General features: G+C 37.5%; 1 protein-coding gene across 8 annotated transcripts in view; it reads right to left on the minus strand.

Annotated features, from left to right (window-relative positions):
- The window catches only part of MYBL1 (MYB proto-oncogene like 1), a 52305-nt gene that overhangs the window by 14410 nt on the left and 17757 nt on the right, over positions 1–20138 (minus strand). For 5 of the 8 annotated variants that reach the window (XR_002785183.2, XM_023545746.2, XM_023545747.2 and 2 more), the window contains exons 7-10: positions 19003–19077; positions 18319–18423; positions 7874–8107; positions 542–910 (exon numbers count right to left, since the gene is read on the minus strand). Coding sequence is in view for 7 of the 8 variants with exons in the window: in XM_023545746.2 (XP_023401514.2) it covers positions 542–910; positions 7874–8107; positions 18319–18423; positions 19003–19077 (783 nt within the window). In the remaining variant the exon portion in view is untranslated. The remainder of the gene's footprint in view (positions 1–541; positions 911–7873; positions 8108–18318; positions 18424–19002; positions 19078–20138) is intronic. The other 3 variants (XM_064267769.1, XM_064267768.1, XM_010588325.3) reach the window with 2 other exon arrangements.

A 20138-nucleotide genomic window follows, 5' to 3' on the forward strand; every position in this document is an offset into this window, starting at 1 on the left:
TAAATTACTCTACATAGCTGAGGTCTTTTTATACCTTATGAGGTATATCTGTTGAACAGTACATCAGGAAACTTGATCCCAATTTTAGCTCTACCACTACATAACTTCGGGCAAATCGTTTTACCTTTCTGGGCCTATTTACTGATGATCTCTACAGAGGTGTAGAATTATATACGTGTATCTGAAAAGTCCGCTTTAGATAGTGGGAATAGTTGTACAACTTGAAGCATGTAATCAATGTTACTGAATTGTACATGTAGAAATCGTTGAGATGACATATGTTTTGCTCTGTATATTTTCACCAAAATAAAATAAAAATTTTAAGTCCCCTTTAGCTCTAAAAATTGTAGGATACTATAATCAAAGTAATACACTTTGTGATATGCCTTTTGGTCAGAGTTTAGCACTCTCATGGATACGTTCAAACGCATTATCCATTTTTATGTGTTATCAGAGCAACCACCTCTAGTAAGAATATTAAAGATCTAATTTAATCTAGCTCATTGACATTCTGGGAACATTAAAAAAAACCACTACTTACCTGTGAAGGAGAAAATGGTAGTGTTTTCACTGGTGTGTGTTTTAGTGCTGTATTACCACCATCATTGAACGCACCATCGCCAAGTTCGCTGCCTGGGGAATGACCCCCTCGCATTCTTTTCTTCTTTCTGAGGATGGTTGGTGGAGTGCTAAACTTGGCCATGTTTGGAGATGTTACAGGAATAGTCTCACTGTCTCCACCGTTACAACTGTTTTTTTTTCCTTCAAGTACAAGACTGACATTAAGTTGACATTCCATAGGTCCTTCATTGTGTTGAATCCGCATTAGTTTAACCGGAGTGGACTTGACAGGAGAAGTAGCAGCATCAGAAAGATCAAAACTGGTAACGTCACTCCATGCTACAGGATCCTGCAATAAATTAAAATTTTAACTAAAGTTAATGCTATAACCTGGTTAAATCTGATTTTTAGCATAAACCAAAAAAAAAAAAAAAAAAAAAAAAACCCCACTGCCAGCGAGTTGATTCCGACTCATAGCCACCCTATAGGACAGAGTAGAACTGCCTTATAGTTTCCAAGGAGCGCCTGATGGATTCCAACTGCCAACTTCTTGGTTAGCAGCCGCAGCACTTAACCACTATGCCACAGGATAATAAAAATGAGTAACTCTATGGAAATTATCGTAGAAATAGGCTTTCCTTAAGCAAGACCATTTGAGAAGAATAGATTGTGGCTTTCCTACAACTTCAGTTTGGAACGTTCCAATAAAATAATACTTCATCTAATTCAGTAGCTGAAAAGTAACTGTCAAAGTATTTAAAATGAAAGGAACAAACTATTTTAAAGTTATTGTCAGAGTAAATCAAACATAACACATCATAAGACTTTACATTCTACTTTACATCAGAAAAACACTATCAAATTCTACATTTGGTAACATGTATGGAAAGCCTTAAAAAATGTTCATAGTCAAAACAGCCTGGTACTGGTACAGCAACAGACATACAGACCGATGGAACAGAATCAAGAACCCAGACGTAAATCCATCCACCTATGGTCAGCTGATTTTTGACAAAGGACCAAAGTCTTTTAAGTGGGGGAGAGACGTTCTTTTTAACAAATGGTGGCTAGCAAAACTGGCTATCTGTAAAAAAAAAAAAGAAAAAAGAAACAGGACCTATACCTCACACCATACACAAAAACTAACTCAAAATGGATCAAAGACTTACATATAAAACCAAAAATGACATGGGAGAAAAAACAAACAATGCTAGGGGCCCTAATATGTGGCATAAATACGATACAAACCATAACTAACAACACACAAACACAAGATAAACTAGATAACTTGGAGCGTCTAAAAATTAAACACGCTCATCAAAAGACTTCACCAGAAGAGTAAAAACAGAACCTACAGACTGGGAAAAGATTTTTGGCTATGACTTATATCCATCTAATATCAAATCTCTAAAATCTGTAAAATACTTCAATACCTCAACAACAATTAAAACGATGGGCAAAGGATATGAATAGACATTTCACTAAAGGACACATTCAGGCAGCTAACAGATATACGAGGAAATAGTCTCAATCATTAGCCATTAGAGAAATGCAAATGAAAACTACAGTGAGATATCATCTCACCCCAACATTAATGGCACTATTCAAAACAACAGAAAATAGCAAATACTGGAGAGGCTTTGGGGAGATTAGAACTCTTATGCATTGCTGGTGGGAACGTAAAATGGTACGACCATTATGGAAAACGATATGGGCGCCTCCTTAAAAAGCTGGAAATAGAAATATCATACCATCCAGCAATCCCACTCCTAGCTATATATTCCAGAGAAATAACAGCCATCACACGAATAGACATATGCACACCCATGTTCACTGCAGTATTATTCACAATAGCAAAAAGATGGAAACAATCTAAGTGCCCATCAACAAATGAATGGATAAACAAATTACAGTACATACACACAACGGAATACAACGCAAGGATAAAGCACAATGATGAATTTGAGAAACATCTCACAACATGGATGAATCTGGAGGCATTATGCTGAGTGAAATAAGTCAATCACAAAAGGACAAAACATTAGAAGAGACCACTATTATAAAAACTCAAGAAAAGGATTACACACAGAAAAACAAAAATAATCTTTGATGGTTACGAAGGAGGGGAAGGGTGAGTCAGGAAGAGGAAATCACTAACTAGATAGTAGACAAGTATTAACTTTGGTAAAGGGCAAGACAACACACAATATAGGAGAAGTCAGCACAACTTGACTAAGACAAAGTAATAGAAGCTTCTTAGGGACCTTAAGATACCAAGTTGCTGGGGCTGAGGGCTGGGGGATCATAGTCTCAGGGGACATCTAGTCAATTGGCATAACACAGTTCATAAAGAAAATGTTCTACATTCTACTTGGTCACTAGCACCTTGGGTATTAAAAGATTGCGAGCCGCCATTTAAGATATATCTGTTGGTCCCTTCTCATCCAGAGCAACCAAAACAAACAAACCCACTGCCATCAAGTCAATTCTGACTCATAGCGACCCTATAGGACAGAGTAGAACTGCCTGATAGAGTTTCCAAGGAGTGCCTGGTAGATTCAAACTGCGGACCTTTTGGTTAGCTGCCATAGCACTTAATCATTACACCACCAGGGTTTCCATCCAGAGCAAAGGAGGATAAAAAAAACCCCAAAGACACAAGGAAAATATTAGTCAGAAGGTCTAATGGGCCACATGAAGGACAGCCTCTACAAGTTTGAGCCCCGAAGAAATAGATGGTGCCTGGCTACCACCACCAACTGCTCTGACAGGATCACAGTAGAGGGCCCCAGACAGAGTGGGAGAAAAATGTAGAACGAAATTCAATCCAGAAAAAAAGACCAGACTTATTGGTCTGACAGAGACTGGAGGAACACCTAAGACTATGGCCCCTGGACACCCTGCTAACTCAGAACTGAAGCTACTTCCAAAGTCCACCTTTCAGCCAAAGATGACACAAGTCTATAAAACAAATGATAGCACATGTCAGGAATCCAGTATACAAGATCAAATGGACAAATCTGCCCAAAAGCAAAGACAGGAAGGCAGGAAGGGACACGAAAACTGGACAAATGGACACAGGGAACCTGAGGTAGAAAGGAGGAGAGTACTGACACACTGTGGGGATTGCAACCAATGTCACAAAACAATTTATAAATTTTTGAAAGAGAAACATATTTGCACTGTAAACTTTCACCTAAAGCACAATTAAAGAAAAAAAAAAAAGTTCATATACCTTGATCAAGAAATTAAATTTAACCTAAGGACGTAAAAACAACTTTGCACAAAGCTTTATATATTGTTATTTGTAATACTGAAAAACTGGACACCAGCTAAATGTCCAATGATAATAGTATATCAGGTATATAAATTTTGGTAAATTCATCTGGTGGAATATTATGAATCCATTCAACACCAAGTTTAAGAAACAGTTACTAAAATAAAGACATGCTCATGATATAACATGGAAAAACAAAAAACCCCACAAACATAATACTTAAACGTATATGTGGTATGATGCCACTTTGGGGTTAAAAAAACATGCAAATGCGTGTATTTTATATGTATACACATATGTGTTTCCATATGAAAAGAAACACCTCAAATCGTTAATTCTGGGCTTATGGGGAATTTTAATTTTCTTCTTTACAGTTTTGTCTAGTTTTCAACGTTCTCTAAATGTACTTGTACAATTTGCATAATAAGAACTAATTGCTTACATATGTATTTTCCACACACAAAAAAAAACCTAACTGGTACTCCGAAAACTAGGAATAGAAGGGAAATACCTCAATATGATAAAGGGCATTTATATAAAAAAAACAAAAACACACAGCTAGCCTCATATTCAGTCAGGAGGGACTGAAAGCTTTCTCCCTAAGATCAGCAATAAGATGAGAATGCCCACTTGCAGCACTACCAGCACAGTGCTATTCAATATTGTACTGGAAGTTCTAGCCAGAGCAATTGAAGACTAAATATATAAAGGCATTCAAACTGGAAAGAAATAAGTAAAACTATTTGTAGATGACAAGGTTCTATATATAGAAAATCCCAAAGAATCCATAAAAAAGCTACTAGAGCTAATAAATGAATTCAGCAAGGTTGCAGGATACAATATCAAAACACAAAAAGCAGTTGTGTTTTTATACAGTAATGGTGAAAAAGCTGAAAAAGAAATTATGAAAACAATTTCATTTACCACAGCATCTATAAAAGAATACAGTACCTAGGAATAAATTTAACCAGGTAAGTAAAAAACATGTACGCTGAAAATGATAAAATTTGCTGAAAGAAATTTAAGACCTAAATAAATGGAAAGACATCCCATATTCATGAATTAGAAGACTTAATTTGTTAAGATGGCAATACTACCCAAACCACTGTATAGATTCAATGCAATCCCTACCAAAATTCCAATAGCCTTTTTGCAGAAATGGAAAAACCAGTCCTGAAATTCATATGGAAATGCAAGGGTCTCCAAACAGCCAAAACAATCTTGACAAAGAACAAAGCAGGAGGACTCACATTTCACATAAACTACAGTAATCAAAACAGTCTGGTACTGATATAAAGACAGACATATATACCAATGGAATAGAACTGAGAATCCAGGAATAAGCCCATACATCTATGGCCAACTGATTTTTGTCAAGGATACCAGGTTCATGCAATGGAGAAAGAATAGTCTCTTCAATAGTGCTGGGACAACTGGATCTCCACATGCAAAAGATCTAAGCTGGACCCCTATCTCACATTATATACAAAAATTTGCTTAAAATAGATCAATGGCCTAAACATTAGAACTAAAACCATAAAACTCTTAAAAGAAAACATAGGTAAAAAGCTTCAAGACCTTGTTTTTGTCAATGAATTCTTAGATATGACACCAAAAGCACAAGCAACAAAAGAAAAAATAAATGGGACTTCATCAAAATTAAAAACATTTGAGCATCAAAGGACTTTTTCAACAAAGGACAAGAGAACCTACAGAATGGGAGAAAATATTGGTATATATCTGATAAAGGTTTAATATTCATAATATATAAAGAACCCTTACAACTCAACAAAAAGACAACCCAATTAAAAAAAAAATGGGTAAAAGACTTGAAAAGACATTTCTCCAAAGAAGATATACAAATAGCCAATAAGCACGTGAAAACATGTTCAACATCATTAGTCATTAAACAACAACAACAAAAAAACCTAGTGCCAACTAGTAGATTCCAACTCATAGCGACCCTACTGGACAGAGTACTACTGCCCCATAGCGTTTCCAAGGAGCAGCTGATGGATTTGAACCGCCGGCCTTTTGGTTAGCAACCATATCACTTAATCACTGCATCACCAGGGCTTCTCAGGAGTCATTAAACCCAAACCAAAACCCACTGCCGTCAAGTTGATTCCAACTCATAGCGACCCTATAGTCATTTAGGGAACTGTAAATAAAAACCACAATGAGACTTCACACCCACTAGGATGGCTACCATCAGAAAAACGGAAAATAACAAGTATTGATGAGGATGCAGAGAAATTGGAACCTACCTCATTGCTGGTGGGAATGGAAAATGGTGCAGCTACTGTGGAAAACAGTTTGGCAGTTCCTCAAAAAAGTTCAACAGCATTACTATATGACCCAGCAATTCCACTCCAAGATACATATCCAAAAGACGTGAAAAGCAGGGACTCAAAACAGATACTTGTACACCGATATTCAGTGCAGCATTATTCACAACAGCCAAAAGGTGGAAACAACCCAAGTGTCCATCAACAAATGAATGGATAAACAAAATGTGGTACCTACACAATGGAATATTAGTCATAAGGAGAAAAGAAGTTTTGATACGTGGATGAACCTTGAAAACATTAAGCTGAGTGAAATAAGTTAGACAAAAAAAGACAAGTATTGTATGATCCCACTTATACGAAATATTTAGAATAGGCAAATACATAGAGACAAAAGTGGTTATTGGGGGCTGGAGAAGGCGGAAATAGGTAGCAACTGCGTAAGGGATACTGAGTTTCTGCTTGGAGTGATGACAAACTTTTGAAAAGAGACAGTGGTGACGGTTGTACAACTCAGTGAATATAACTAATGTCACTGATTTGTACATTTAAAATGGTTAAAATGGCAAACTTTTGTTATATATATTTTACAATTAAATTTTTAAAAAACAAAACTAATTATTAAATTTTTAAAATCCTATACAAGGCATTGACTTGTCACCACAGGGTAAATCTGGAGTCCTCATTAGCTCCCTCTCCTGGGTGCTCTGCCTCCAGTTCTCCCAAGTCCTCCCCGACCTTCCCCGGCTGCCCCAGCCTTTCTCACCTGGACCCTTCCAGTAGCATCCTCACTGGTCTCCCTTCAGTGAAGCTGCAACCCACATCATTCATTCATTCACTCAGTAAACAATGATGGTGTGCCTGCTTTATGTCAGGCCCCTACTGGATGCTGGGGCCTCAGATATGAAAACAACCATTCCTGACCTCTTGGAGTTCTCATGTAAACCTATGGAGGACAGCCAGAGTCGGAGCCCAGATGGAGGAAGAGGAGTCAGGGAAGGCTTCAAGGAGGCAGGGTTTGCCAGGGGAAAGGAAACAATGACTTTGGGAAGTGTTTTTTTCTTTGAATTTCAAAAACAATCATAGACGTTCTTTGGTTAGTGTAATACATTTACACTGTATCTGATTGCCGGCCCACATATACTATTTTTCTTTCCAAATATACTTAAACTTTGCCAACTATTTACTATAGTGATCTTCAAGAAAATAAAATATTCCTATCAACACTACATAACTACTCAGTAGGTTTTTCTGTGGTCAGCTCTTTACTGGGGGGCATGCTAGCAGAGTGTCAGACTTCTCAAGTTTAAGAAGTGTTGTAAGAACCATGCTGAGTGAAATAAGTCAGCCACAAAATGATAAATACTGTACGATGCCACTTATATGAAATAGGCAAAAGCTTATTAGTGGTTACCCGGGGTGGGAGGGAGGGGGAAAGGGGAAGTCACTGCTTAGGGGGCACTGAGTTTCTACGAATGATGGTGGAATAATTTGGAAATGGATTAACGGTTGTACAACGTGATGAACGTAACCAATGTCACTGAACCGTACATGTAAAAAATGGGTGAATTGGAAAAAAAATTCTATACAAGGCACGCACTGCAAAATATCAGAACCAAAATTAAGCATGGCATACAAAGTAATGCTTAATATACAACTTGGTCAGTGTCCAATAAACTGGAGTTTCTGAACATGAAATTATGTAACTAAAACTGAACTTGTGATAATCTCGCAATTTCAAACTTACAGATTCAATAAGTTCTAGAGTCTCTGCAAATTCTGGAATGGTCTGTAGAGATGACAGCACAGCATTTGCCTCTATGGCCAGGAACTTTGTGGGTGAATTCTGCTGAGCAGACACAGTCTGATTCTCATCCATACTGTAAAACTCACTTGTGTGCTCCTCGAGGCTATTTAGAGTATTAGACATGCTATCATCCATAAGGAAACTACCAGACCAGCTAGAAAAGCTTCCAGTCTGCTAAAAATACAAAAGAAATATGAGTGTTATTTGCCATTTTCAACATAAGCATAAATTTTGATTTCAAGTGAAAGTTTTTTTCTAGGACAACATATTTCACATTTATCTCAGTTAAAAATATAGTAGCATATAAATTGTCTTTCATCAAAATTGGTATAAAAACTTTTCATTAAACCTCATAGCCTGAACTATATTTCTTTTTTCTAACTGAATGTTTTTTCTTTTTTTAAAATTGATCTATAAAATCATGATGAGATAAAGCAAGTATTTACATGCAACATAAAGATCAAAATTCTAGAACCTGGCCTCTATCTACCATTCAAACTTCATTCCCAGCACTTCAACTTACAAATCCTCCTTTCAGGGCTTACCTATTTAAAAAAAAAAAAAAACTGTTGCCATCAAGTTGATTCCGACTTACAGTAACCCTACAGGACAGACTGGAAGTGCCCCCATACAGTTTCCAAGGCTATAATCTTTCCGGAAGCAGACTGCCACCCACATCTTTCTCTTGTGGTGGGTGCAAACCTTCCACCTTTCGGTTAGCAGCCAGGCACTTAACCACTACGCCCACAGTACCTGCGATTCCCCAGTGAGTTATACTGTTTTACTCTTTACACATACTACTGCTTTCCTCCATATAGAATACTCTTCATTCTACTGACGAGGAAAACTCCTATCACCTCATTTAAGATACAGTTCAAATATTGGAAAGGACTCCTTCTAAATTATATACTTTTACCTGTTCACAGGACTTCTTCCAAGAATCCTTCCCTGACTACCAGAACCTAAATGAGGCACCTCTCCTATGTGAGCCCATAAAATTTTGTAACTTGGTTTATCAAACTATATCCTCTGTTTCTCGTCTGTCCTCAATGCAAAGTAAATCCTTTGAAGTCATTTTTCACAGCTCTCCAGAGATGTATGCTGGCAATTATCTTTTGAGTCTAATTTCCTAGTTTCTCATAATAAATAAGAAAAGAGGCCTTGAAGAGTCATAAAGTAGAAACAACATGTAAACCGCATAGCACTGTCCAACAGAACTTCCTGAGATGATAAAAATGTTCTGTATCTGTGCTGTCAAATATGGGAGCCACTAGACATATGGACAACTAAAGTGAGCCTAGTGTAACTAAAAAGAACCTAATTTTTAATTTTAAATTAAATGTGGCTAATGGCTACCATATTATAGAGAACACACTGCACAACCCACAACAAGCATTCAATAAATGATACCTACTACACACAGGGTCGCCATGAGTCAGTGGCAACTGGTGTGGTTTTGGTTATTACTACAGGTAGTCCCCGACTTACGATGGGCTTCCATTCCAAAGTTTCCATCATAAGTCAGTTCTGACGGAAGTTTAATATCTCATTTTTTTTTTTTTTTTTTAGTTTTCATTATTATTGCCATAGTCTGCTGTAGGGGAGTGTTTTCAACAATAAATCATAACATTGAATATCTGCAAGTGAACATCTGAGAATGATAACATCAGTAAATTATATGCTGTGACACTGTGTGTACATGGTACTAATGAAAAGATTTACAAAGAGAAAAAAACAGACGGTCGTCAAGTGCGGTTGGTGGCAACTTGAATATGTCGTAAGTCGGAGACTACTTATATTAAAAATAAAAATTAATTTCTGGAACATGCTAGAGAATAAAATAAAATGTTAAGTCACAAGTGAAGTAAAGTAAAAGTTTTCAACAAGTTGCAAAACAAGTTCCATTTGTTTTAAAGTTTCCTAAAAATAAATTAAATCAATCTTATTCATTAGCATAGCCACCTTCTGAGTTTATAATCAATTTCTGGAGATAGCTTCCAAACCACATGCATTTCAATCGAGTTTGCAGGTAGGAAAAAGATCCAAAAGACAAAGAGGGAAGCCACTAGGCCCAATGGAAAAACCATAGGGTTAAAAAAAAAAAAAATTTTTTTTTTTTTTTTTTATAGCATTGCAATCATATAAACCTGAATGTGAATCCCCCTACATAATTTTAGGCAAGTTAAACTCTCTTAGCTTCTGTTTTCTCATCTTTAAGGATATTCCACCTACTTCACAAAGTTAATATGAGGCTTACACAAGAATACATATACAACATCTATTATAGTGGTACATAATGAAAATGGCAGTAAAACGGTAGTCACAATTATATAATTGTTAAAAATACTTTATATGCGTATGGAAAATATCCTATTAGCTGCAGCAACTTCTCTCTAGAATCCATGATATCCTTATTCAAACAGATCTTTACGAAACTAGATTTTAAGTAGGAAGTTTTACAAATTGCTTTCTTCCTTTTTTAATCCACGTCTTAGTTACCTACTGCGGCTATAGCTGAGATACCACAAATGAGTGGCTTTAACAAACAGAAATTTGTTTTCTCTTAGTTTAGAAGGCTAAAAGTCTGAATTCAGGGAGCTGACTCTAGGGGAAGGCTTTCTCTGTCTGTCAGCTCTGAAGGAAGGTCCTTGTCTCTTCTGAGCTTCTGCTCCTGGGCAATCTTCACGTGGCTTGGCATTGCTCCTCCTGTATCTTTGCTTGCTAGCGTACATTTAATCTCTTTTACATCTCAAAAGAGATTGAAGATATACTTTACACTAACCTGCCTCATTAATGTAACAAAGATAATGCATTGCGCCAAGTGGGATTATAACCAAAAAACCCATTGCCTTCCAGTTGATTCCAAATCACAGTGACCCTACAGGACAGAGTAGAACTGCCCCACAGGGTTCCAAGGTGCAGCTGGTAGATTCGAACTGTGAACCTCTTTTGGTTAGCAGCCGAGCTCTTAACCACTGTGCCACCAGGGCTCCAACCACAGGCATAGAGGTTAGGAGTTACAACACTTACTTTGTTGTTGTTGTTAGGTGCCCTCGAGTCAGTTCCAACCCATAGTGGCACTACGCACAACAGAATGAAACATGGCCTGGTCCTGCACCATCCTTAAAAATGTTATGCTTGAGCCCACTGTTGTAGCCACTGTGTCAATCCACCTTGTTGAGGGTCTTCCTCTTTTCTGCTGACCCTGCACTTTGCCAAGCATGATGTCCTTCTCCACAGACTGATCCCTCCTGACAACATGTCCTAAGTATTTAAGACACAGTCTTGCCATCCTTGCTTCTAAGGAGCACTATGGTTGTACTTCTAAGACAGATTTGGTTGTTCTTGTGGCAGTACGTGATATACTCAGTATTCTTCGCCAACACCACAATTCAAAAGCGTCAATTCTTCTTCGGTCTTCCTTATCCATCGTCCAGCTTTCGCACGCATATGAGATGACCGAAAATACCACAGCTTGGGTCAGGTGTGCCTTAGTCTTCAAGGTAACATCTTTGCTTTTCAACACTTTAAAGAGGTCCTTCGCAGCAGATTTGTCCAATGCAATGTGTCTTTTGATTTCTTGACTGCTACTTCCATGGCTGTTGATTTTGGATCCAAGTAAAATGAAATCCTGGACAACTTTAATCTTTTCTCCGTTTATCATGATGTTGCTTACTGGTCCAGTTGTGAGGATTTTTGTTTTCTTTATGTTTAGGTGCAATCCATACTGAAGGCTGTGGTCTTACTTTAGGGGAACACAATTCAATCCATGACATTCTACCATCTGGCCCCTAAATATTCATGTCCTTGCCACATGCAAAACACATTCACCTCACTGTATTATCCTGAAAGTCTTAAATCAACTCCAAATCTTAAATCTCATCTTCTGAATCATCTAAGTCAAATATAGGTGAGATTTAAAAAAAAAAAAAAAAATTTTTTTTTTTTTTAGGCATATTCCATCCTGGGGCAAAATTCTGATTCATCTGTAAACCTGTGAAATCTAGACTACAAGTTATCTGTTTCCAAAGTACAATGGTGAAACAGGCACAAGGTGGACATTTCCATTACAAATGGGGGAAGTTGGGGAGAAAAGGGATAACGGGCACCAAGCAAGTTCAAAAGCCAGTAGAACAATATACATTAGCTCTCAAGGCTTGAAAATAATCTTCTGTTTTCTGAGACCGTTAGGCAATGACCCTGTCCTCCAGGCTCTGAGTGTTGGCCATGCTTCTGGACTCTGGGTGGAAGCCCCTCAGCCCTGGGGCTCAGCTCCTCCTTCCAGCCCCACTGGAACGGCTTTCAGCAGCCCCATTTTCCTAGTCCATCTGAGTGGTGATCCCACCCCGCAGCCTTAGCAAGCCTCATTCTTCTGCCCCTTGGGTATAGCAGTCCCACCCCCTCAGCTTTAGGCAGTAGACCCATCCTCTTAGCCAAAATGAATGGCAGCCCCACACTCCTGAACCAAGTTGGTGAAGATCTGACTCTTTAAAACTTAGGAGGCTGTGGCTCTATTCTCTGACACCCTAAAGGTCGTAGGCCCACTCTTTGAGAACAAGGCAGATCTGCTTCCCGTGCTCCTGCCAATCTCTGAGCTGCTCCAGGGACGGTTCTTTCTTTTTCTTGAAGGACAACAGGTATAGCTCCTTTGGTCCCTTTTCTACCTGTAGAATTCCAAGAGGCAGACAGCGTTCTTTCCTTTCGTTCTTTCTCTGACCCCTTTAGTCTAAGCTGATGGGTTTTCTGCTGTGGTAGTTGGTTAGAACCATATGTCATAGGCTTAATTTCTTTAACAAAAGATTATGTAGACCAAAAAAGTGAAAAAACAAGCTACCAACTAGGAAAAAACCTTCAGAAACCATATATCTGACAAGAATCCTACTAACCAAAATATATATAAAACAACACTTAAAAACAAAGAGACAAATAACCCAATCATAAAATGGGCAAAGCACTTCAACAGTCATTTCAACAAAGAGGACATTCTGATGGACACCGAACACATGAAAAGATGCTGGGTGTCATTAGCCATTAGAAGATGCAAATCAAAACCATAATGAGATATCATTTTACTCCTACTAGGATAGTTTATATTTAAAAAAAAGGAAATAACAAATGTCGGTGAGGATGTGGGGAAACTAGAACACTTATCCATTGCTGGTGGGAATGCAAAATGGTACAGCCATTGTGGAAGACAGTGTGGTGGTTCCTCAAAAAACTAAAAATAGAACTACCATATACAGCCACTGCCGTTGAGTCAATTCCAATTCATAGCAACCCTATAGGACAGAGTAGAACTGCCCTATAGTGTTTCCACGGCTGTAAATCTTTATGAAAGCAGACTGCCACATCTTTCTATCATGGAGTAGCTGGTGGTTTTGAACAGCTGACCTTTCCGTTATAAGCCAAGAGCTTTAACCACTGTGCTACCAGGGCTCAGAACTACCATGACCCAACAATTCCACTCTTAGATATATACCCAAAAAACTTGAAAGCAGAGACTCAAAAAGAGACGTGTACAGCATTGTTCACTGCAGCACTATTCACAGTAGCCAAAAGGTGGAAACAACCCAAATGCCCATCAACACATGAACAGATAAACAAAATGTGGTACACACATACATATAATGAAATACTACTCAGCCAGTAGGAGAAATGAAGTCTTGATACATGCTACAGTATGGATGGAGCTTGAAGACATCATGCTGAGTGAAATGAGCCAATCACAAAAGGACAAATATTGTATAACCTCACTTACAAAAAAAAGACAAGAAAAGGCAAATGTGTAGAGAACAAAGTTTATTAGTGGTTACCAGGGGCAGGAGGGAGGGGAAAGGGGGATTAATGGTGACAGAGAAATCACACTGATTAGCATGTGGTTACATAGCCAATTATTTATAATTGCTGTGAATAAGTTGTATACCTGTAAAAAGTTGAATTGGCAAAAGTTGTGTGACAGATGTATTTACAATGAGCAAAAAAAAAAAAAAAAGAGTAATTGCTGAGGCTGCTTATGTACAATCAAACACCTCATGGGATCTGGCTCCTTGATTTGGAGGTTTAGGGTCATGATTTCATGGGACATCTTGGTTAACTAGCCTAGTAACGTACTGAGTGCTTCTGTTCTACCTTCTAATTTGCTGTGTAGTGCCAGTGGTCTTAAAAGCTTGCAAGTGACCATCCAAGGCACAACAATTGGTCTCTATTCACCTAGAGCAACAGAGGAAGAAGGAGAGTCAGGAATAGGAGGGGTATATGGAATGTGTGGCTAATTGCCTCCATGAACAACTGCCTCCTTTGTCATGGGACCAGAACAACTAGATGGTGCCTGGCTACCATTACTGAATATTTTGAGAAAGGATTCTATACAGGAATCCTGGGCGAAATGCAGAACAGAATTTCAAATTCATGTAAAAAGACCAGACTTAATGGTCTGACAGAGACTGGAGGAATACCCAAAACTATGGCCCCCAGACACTCTGTTAACCCAGAACTGAAACCATTCCTGAAGCCTACTCTTCAGACAAAGATTAGACAGGCCTATAAAACAAAAAATAATACACGTGAGGAACGTGCTTCTTAGTTCAATCAAATAGATGAGACCAAATGGAAAGCTCCTGTTCAGAAGCAGGATAAGAAGGCAAGAAGGGACAAGAACTGGTGGAATGGATACAGGGAACCCAGGATGGAAAGGGGAAGTGTGCTGTCACATTGTGGGGATTGCAACCAATGTCACAAAACAGTATGTGTATAAATTCTTTAATGAGAAATTAACTTGAGCTGTAAACTTTCAGCTAAAGCAAAAAAAAAAAAAAGATTGTGTAGCCACTTCCTTGGTGAAAATTCTAGGATATGTGTCCTTGGTTTATATGACAGAATTCTCCAAATCTTTAAGTTTTATTCTTATTTTGCACAGCTCATTTTTAGGTCCATCTCTTTCCTCTTGCATTTTACTATAAGCAGCACGGAGAAACCATGTGGCCCCTTTAAGACCTTGCTTAGAAATCTCCTCAGCCCAGTATCCAAGTTCATCACTTACAAGTTCTACCTTTTACGAAATATTTGAACAAAATTCAGACAAGTTTTTTTTTTTTTTTTTTTTTTGCCATTACATAAAAATCATCACCCTTCTTCCATTGTCCAATTACATGTTCATCATTTTCTTTAAAGCCTCATCAGAAGCACATTAATGTCCACATTTCTAGCAACATTCTGTTGCTGGTGCCATATGTATTCTCCAAGATGTCAGAGACTTTCTCTACAGCTCTCCTCACTTCCTTCTGAGATCTCATCAGAATTGCCTTTGACATCCATAATTCTACCAACAGTATCTTCAAAACGCTCTAGGCTTTTACTATTTAAAAAAAAAAAAAAAAACCAAACCCATTCCCATCAAGTGGATTCCGACTCATGGCGACCCTACAGGACAGAACCAAACTGCCCCACAGGGTTTCTAAGGAGCAGCCAGTGGATTCAAACTGCTGACCTTTTGGTTAGAAGCCATACCTCTTAACTACTGCGCCACCAGGACTCTAAGGCTTTTACTTTTAGGCACCTCAAAACTCTTCTAGCCTTTACCCATTACCCAGTTCCACAACCACGTCCATATTTTAGGTATATCTTAGAGCAGCACCCCCTTCCCGGTACCAAATTCTGTCTTAATTATCTAGTGCTGCTATAGCAGAAATACCACTAACAGGTGGCTTCAACAAACAGAAATTTATTTTCTCATAGTTTAGGAGGCTAGAAGTCGGAATTCAGGATACTGGCTCTAGGGGAAGGCTTTCTCTGTCAGCTCTGGAGGAAGGTCTTCAGCTTCTGCTCCCTGGTTTCTTGGAGGTTTCCATGTGGCTTGGCATCTCTCTCCCCCCATCTCTGCTCGCTAGCTTGTGCTTAATCTCTTTTATATCTCAAAAGAGACTGATTCAAGATACATCCTACACTAATCCTACCTCATTAACATAACAAAGACAACCCATTCCCAAATGGAATTATAACCACAGACATAGAGGTTAGGATTTACAATACATATTTTGGGGGGACCCAATTCAATCCATAAAAAAAAAAAAAAATTTTTTTTAAATGTTACTTCTTTAATCTAGTTACATTTTCCTGTCAAATTAAAAATGATACACCACTATCAAAAATCCAAAATGGTTTAAACATGATATAATCACCTACAAATGTTGAGTCTCTAACCAGAACAATTTATTTGCAGCTTCTTAATGAAACCAAAATTAACTTTAAGATAATCATGCTCAGGCCTTCCCCATGGCTTTTGCTGTTTCAAAACAAAAATTCCATTTCCAAGGGTATATATCTTGTCTATTACAATTAACAAACGTCCTTTTTATGAATACTCTCTTAAAGAGTATAAAGAAATTACCAGTTGACTCACAGTGCTATTTCAAGATCCCAGGTTATTCTGTCTTAGTAATTTGATCTTAGTTACCATACTGACAACTGTTCCCAGTCATCCTAAATGTATTATCTTCTCTTTCAGCCCCTAACAAAGAAAAACCCTTTTTTTAAATGTACAAAGGCTCAAAATATTGTTTTTAACATTTTAAATAGTTAAGTATAAATTTATGTGCCCCTCCATCTTTTTAGGCCATCTAGCATAACCTATTTAATTTAGCTAGAATGATTACCATTTATTCTGATTTGATACTCATACTTATCCTCATCAACCAAATCTAAGAGTTATTTATCGAACAACGTCTTTCACCTCTAGTAATCAAAACCCAACAACTGCATAACATTTCTTCTTTCGAAAAGCATTCTTTAGAGACCATAAAATCTAAATGTTTCTTTTCCACGTATTTTTAATGTTATTATGTTTTTCAACTTACGGAATTCATATCCCAAGTATAGCAAATCCTGGGAAAAAAAATTTTCGAAGGCAGAGTGAAAGTAATTTGAGTATATAAATTTCTATCCAAACCCAAACCCACTGCTACAGAGTCAATTCCAACTCCTAGCGACCCTGTAAGACAAAGTGGAACTGTCCCATAGGGCTTCGAAGGCTGTAAATCTTTACGAAAGCAGACTGCCACTTCTCTCTCCCATGGAGCAGCTGGTAGGTTTGAACCAGGGACCTTTTGGTTAGCAGCTGAGTGCTGTTAACCACTACACTACCGGGGCTCCTATAAATCTCTATTAAAATATTTTTAAGTTTTATTTTTTCTACTAAAGCCATTATTATAAAGAATGCCTAAAATAAAACCAAAGCCTACTGATGAAGCATAAGACAGTACACAATACTGGGGAAGCCAGCACAACTTGTACAAGGCAAGGTCATGGAAGCTCCATACACACATCCAAACTCCCTGAGAGACCAAATTACTGGGCTAAGGGCTGTGGGGACCATGATCTCAGGGAATGACCAGTTCAACTGGCAAAACATAGTTTATAAAGAAAGTGTTCTACATTCTACTTTGGTGAGCAGCATCTGGGGTCTTAAAAGCTTGTGAACGACCATCTAAGATACTCCATTGGTCTCACCTCATCTGGACCAAGGGAGAATGAAGAAAACCAAAGACACAAGGGAAAGATTAGTCCAAAGGACTAATGGACCACCACTACCACAGCCTCCACCAAACTGAGTTCAGCACAACTAGATGGTGCCCGGCTACCACCACTGACTGCTGACAGAGATCACAATAGAGGATCCCGGACAGAACTAGAGGAAAATACAGAATAAAATTCTAACTCACAAAAAAAAAAAAACAGACTTACTGGCCTGACAGAGACTGGAGAAACCCCAAGAGTATGGCCCCCAGACAACCTTTTAGCTCAGTAATGAAGTTACTCTTGCATTTCACCCTTCAGCCAATGATTGGACAAACCCACAAAATGAAACCAGATTAAAGGGGCACACCAGCCCAGGGGCAAGGACTAGAAGGCAGAAGGGGACAGGAAAGCTGGTAACGGGGAACCCAACATTGAGAAGGGAGAGTGCTGACAGGTCGTGGGGTTGTTAACTAATGTCATAAAACAATATGTGTACTGTTTAATGAGAAACTAGTTCTGTAAATTTTCATCTAAAGTACAATAAAATAAATAAAACCAAATCCTAATCTAAAGCACACATCATTTTCACAAATTTATATCAGATTATACCATAAATCTGCTTGACATTTACAATTTAAGAAACATCTTAATTCAGAACATTGTAAAACATGTTCGAAGAGATACATATCAAAATCAGGCAATCTCAAAGTTGCAAATCAGGAAAACTATTCTTAGCCCATATTAAAATCTGAAGTCATACTGAATGTTTTTTTACATGTTGAAATACTAAATTCAACGATGATGAAAACTAAAAAAGCATACATATGAAAGATTCTTAGAATAATATTTAAACACTTAAGGTTATTTCTTACTGATGGAACTCGCTTTCTTCTAACTTCATTCTCAGCTGACATAAGAAGTAACTCAAGTTCCTTTATTTTCTTTTCCTTATCAGGATCTTCATCAATAAAGGGTTGCTAAAATAAGTAAGAGAGAAAAATAGGCTACTTAAATAATTGCTGTATTAAATTTCTGATTTTTATTTTCTTCTATCCAATGTGAAATAATTTTCTCTAATAAGGTTTAATGATACTAAATTCCAAATACTTAATATCACAATCCATCTGTTACCTGAAGAGGTGTTGACAAATATTTTCAATTAAGCAGAAAAGTTTTTTTTAATTTAAATGCATAAGATAAATATATCTATATCAGTTTAAAAATGTATGTTCGAAGTAAGTTTCAGTTTATTCAATCTAAATACATACATTCTACCCAATTTAGCAAAAAGATATCCATTTACAACTTGAAGTTTAAGTTGAAAGAATGAAAGGACCACCATACTGTTTTCAACCACCTTACATTTGCACAGTTTATATTTTTCAAACTCACTCACACACTTTCTCCTTTAATGCTATAATACTCAAAGAAAATAGAACAGATAGTACTGTTTTTACCCTAGTTTTACAGAAGAGGAAACAGGCACTATTAGACTTTCAAAAAATATATTTAAAATCATTTGCTTTGTTTTTATTTTGTTATATATAAAAAGTTACCTGAATAAAGGCAGAAGAAGGCTGAACATGTTCTATACAATTGCCTTCAGGTGACACATACTGATAGCCTGGAATCTAAAAGTAATTAAATTATTAATATCTAACATATACACTATATACATTTCTTAAACCAGAGGCAAAGCACAAAAGTTTTGGGCAAAATAGCCACACTGAAAAATTTATAAAGTACCTTTGAAAATTCGAAGCTATATTAGTTTGTTATCTATTAACTACATCTCTGTTCTTAGACCCTTATTAAAAATATTAAAACCATCTGATCCTACCTGACTCACTCACCAAATGGCAATGCAATTGAAAACCAAAGTGTAAATTAGATCTAATCTCCCCTTCAAGTTCAGAGTACAAAACACATTAATTTAATTTGGGATCTCAAATTTCACATCCTTAAAATGCCATGTTCTTACGTCATGCTGTTGTATCCATTCTGACTCACAGTGACCCTGTGTGACAGAGGAGAACTGCCCCATAGGGTTTCCCAGGCTGTAGTCTTTATGCAATCAGATTGCAGGTTTCTTCCCCTGTGGAGCCACTGGTGGGTTTGAACAGCCCATCTTTAGGTTAGCAGCCAAGTGCTTAACCATTGCACCACTAGGGTTCCTTCTTAAGTCATAACACATAAGAAAAACCTTTAACTTCTCCCAGATGAAATAGAATTATCCAGCCTAGGTTTATCAGCCAATCAGTGTACCTATCATCTACCAATATATATTTTAAATCTGGTATTTGAAGGATTGCTCTTCTCCTGGAGAAGGCAAAATAAATGCATTCTGTCTCTCAGAGGAAGGGCCTGGTTAATATGAAGCACTCACACCGGCAAAGATTAAAGTAAGTTTTTCAAAGTTTGTATCTCCTACTCTTAATACCACTCCATGCCAATCTCTGGGTAGAAAGATAAGAAACAGAAGATTTCTTCTCTTCCTTGTCTTAGAAAAGCAATCAGAATTAGTCATGTGCTTTGAAAAGACACTGTAACAGACCAAGAATCATTCTGCTGCTTTTCTAAAACATCTGTCATAATCGAAGTTGCATGGGAACACAGTATGCAGTGAGGAAGTAGAAAAGAATAATTTTTAAACACTTTAAGATCTAGTAACTATAAGATAGCCTACTTTCCG

This window comes from Loxodonta africana, chromosome 14 (genome assembly GCF_030014295.1).
Source record: "Loxodonta africana isolate mLoxAfr1 chromosome 14, mLoxAfr1.hap2, whole genome shotgun sequence".
Classification (NCBI taxonomy): Eukaryota; Metazoa; Chordata; class Mammalia; order Proboscidea; family Elephantidae; genus Loxodonta; species Loxodonta africana.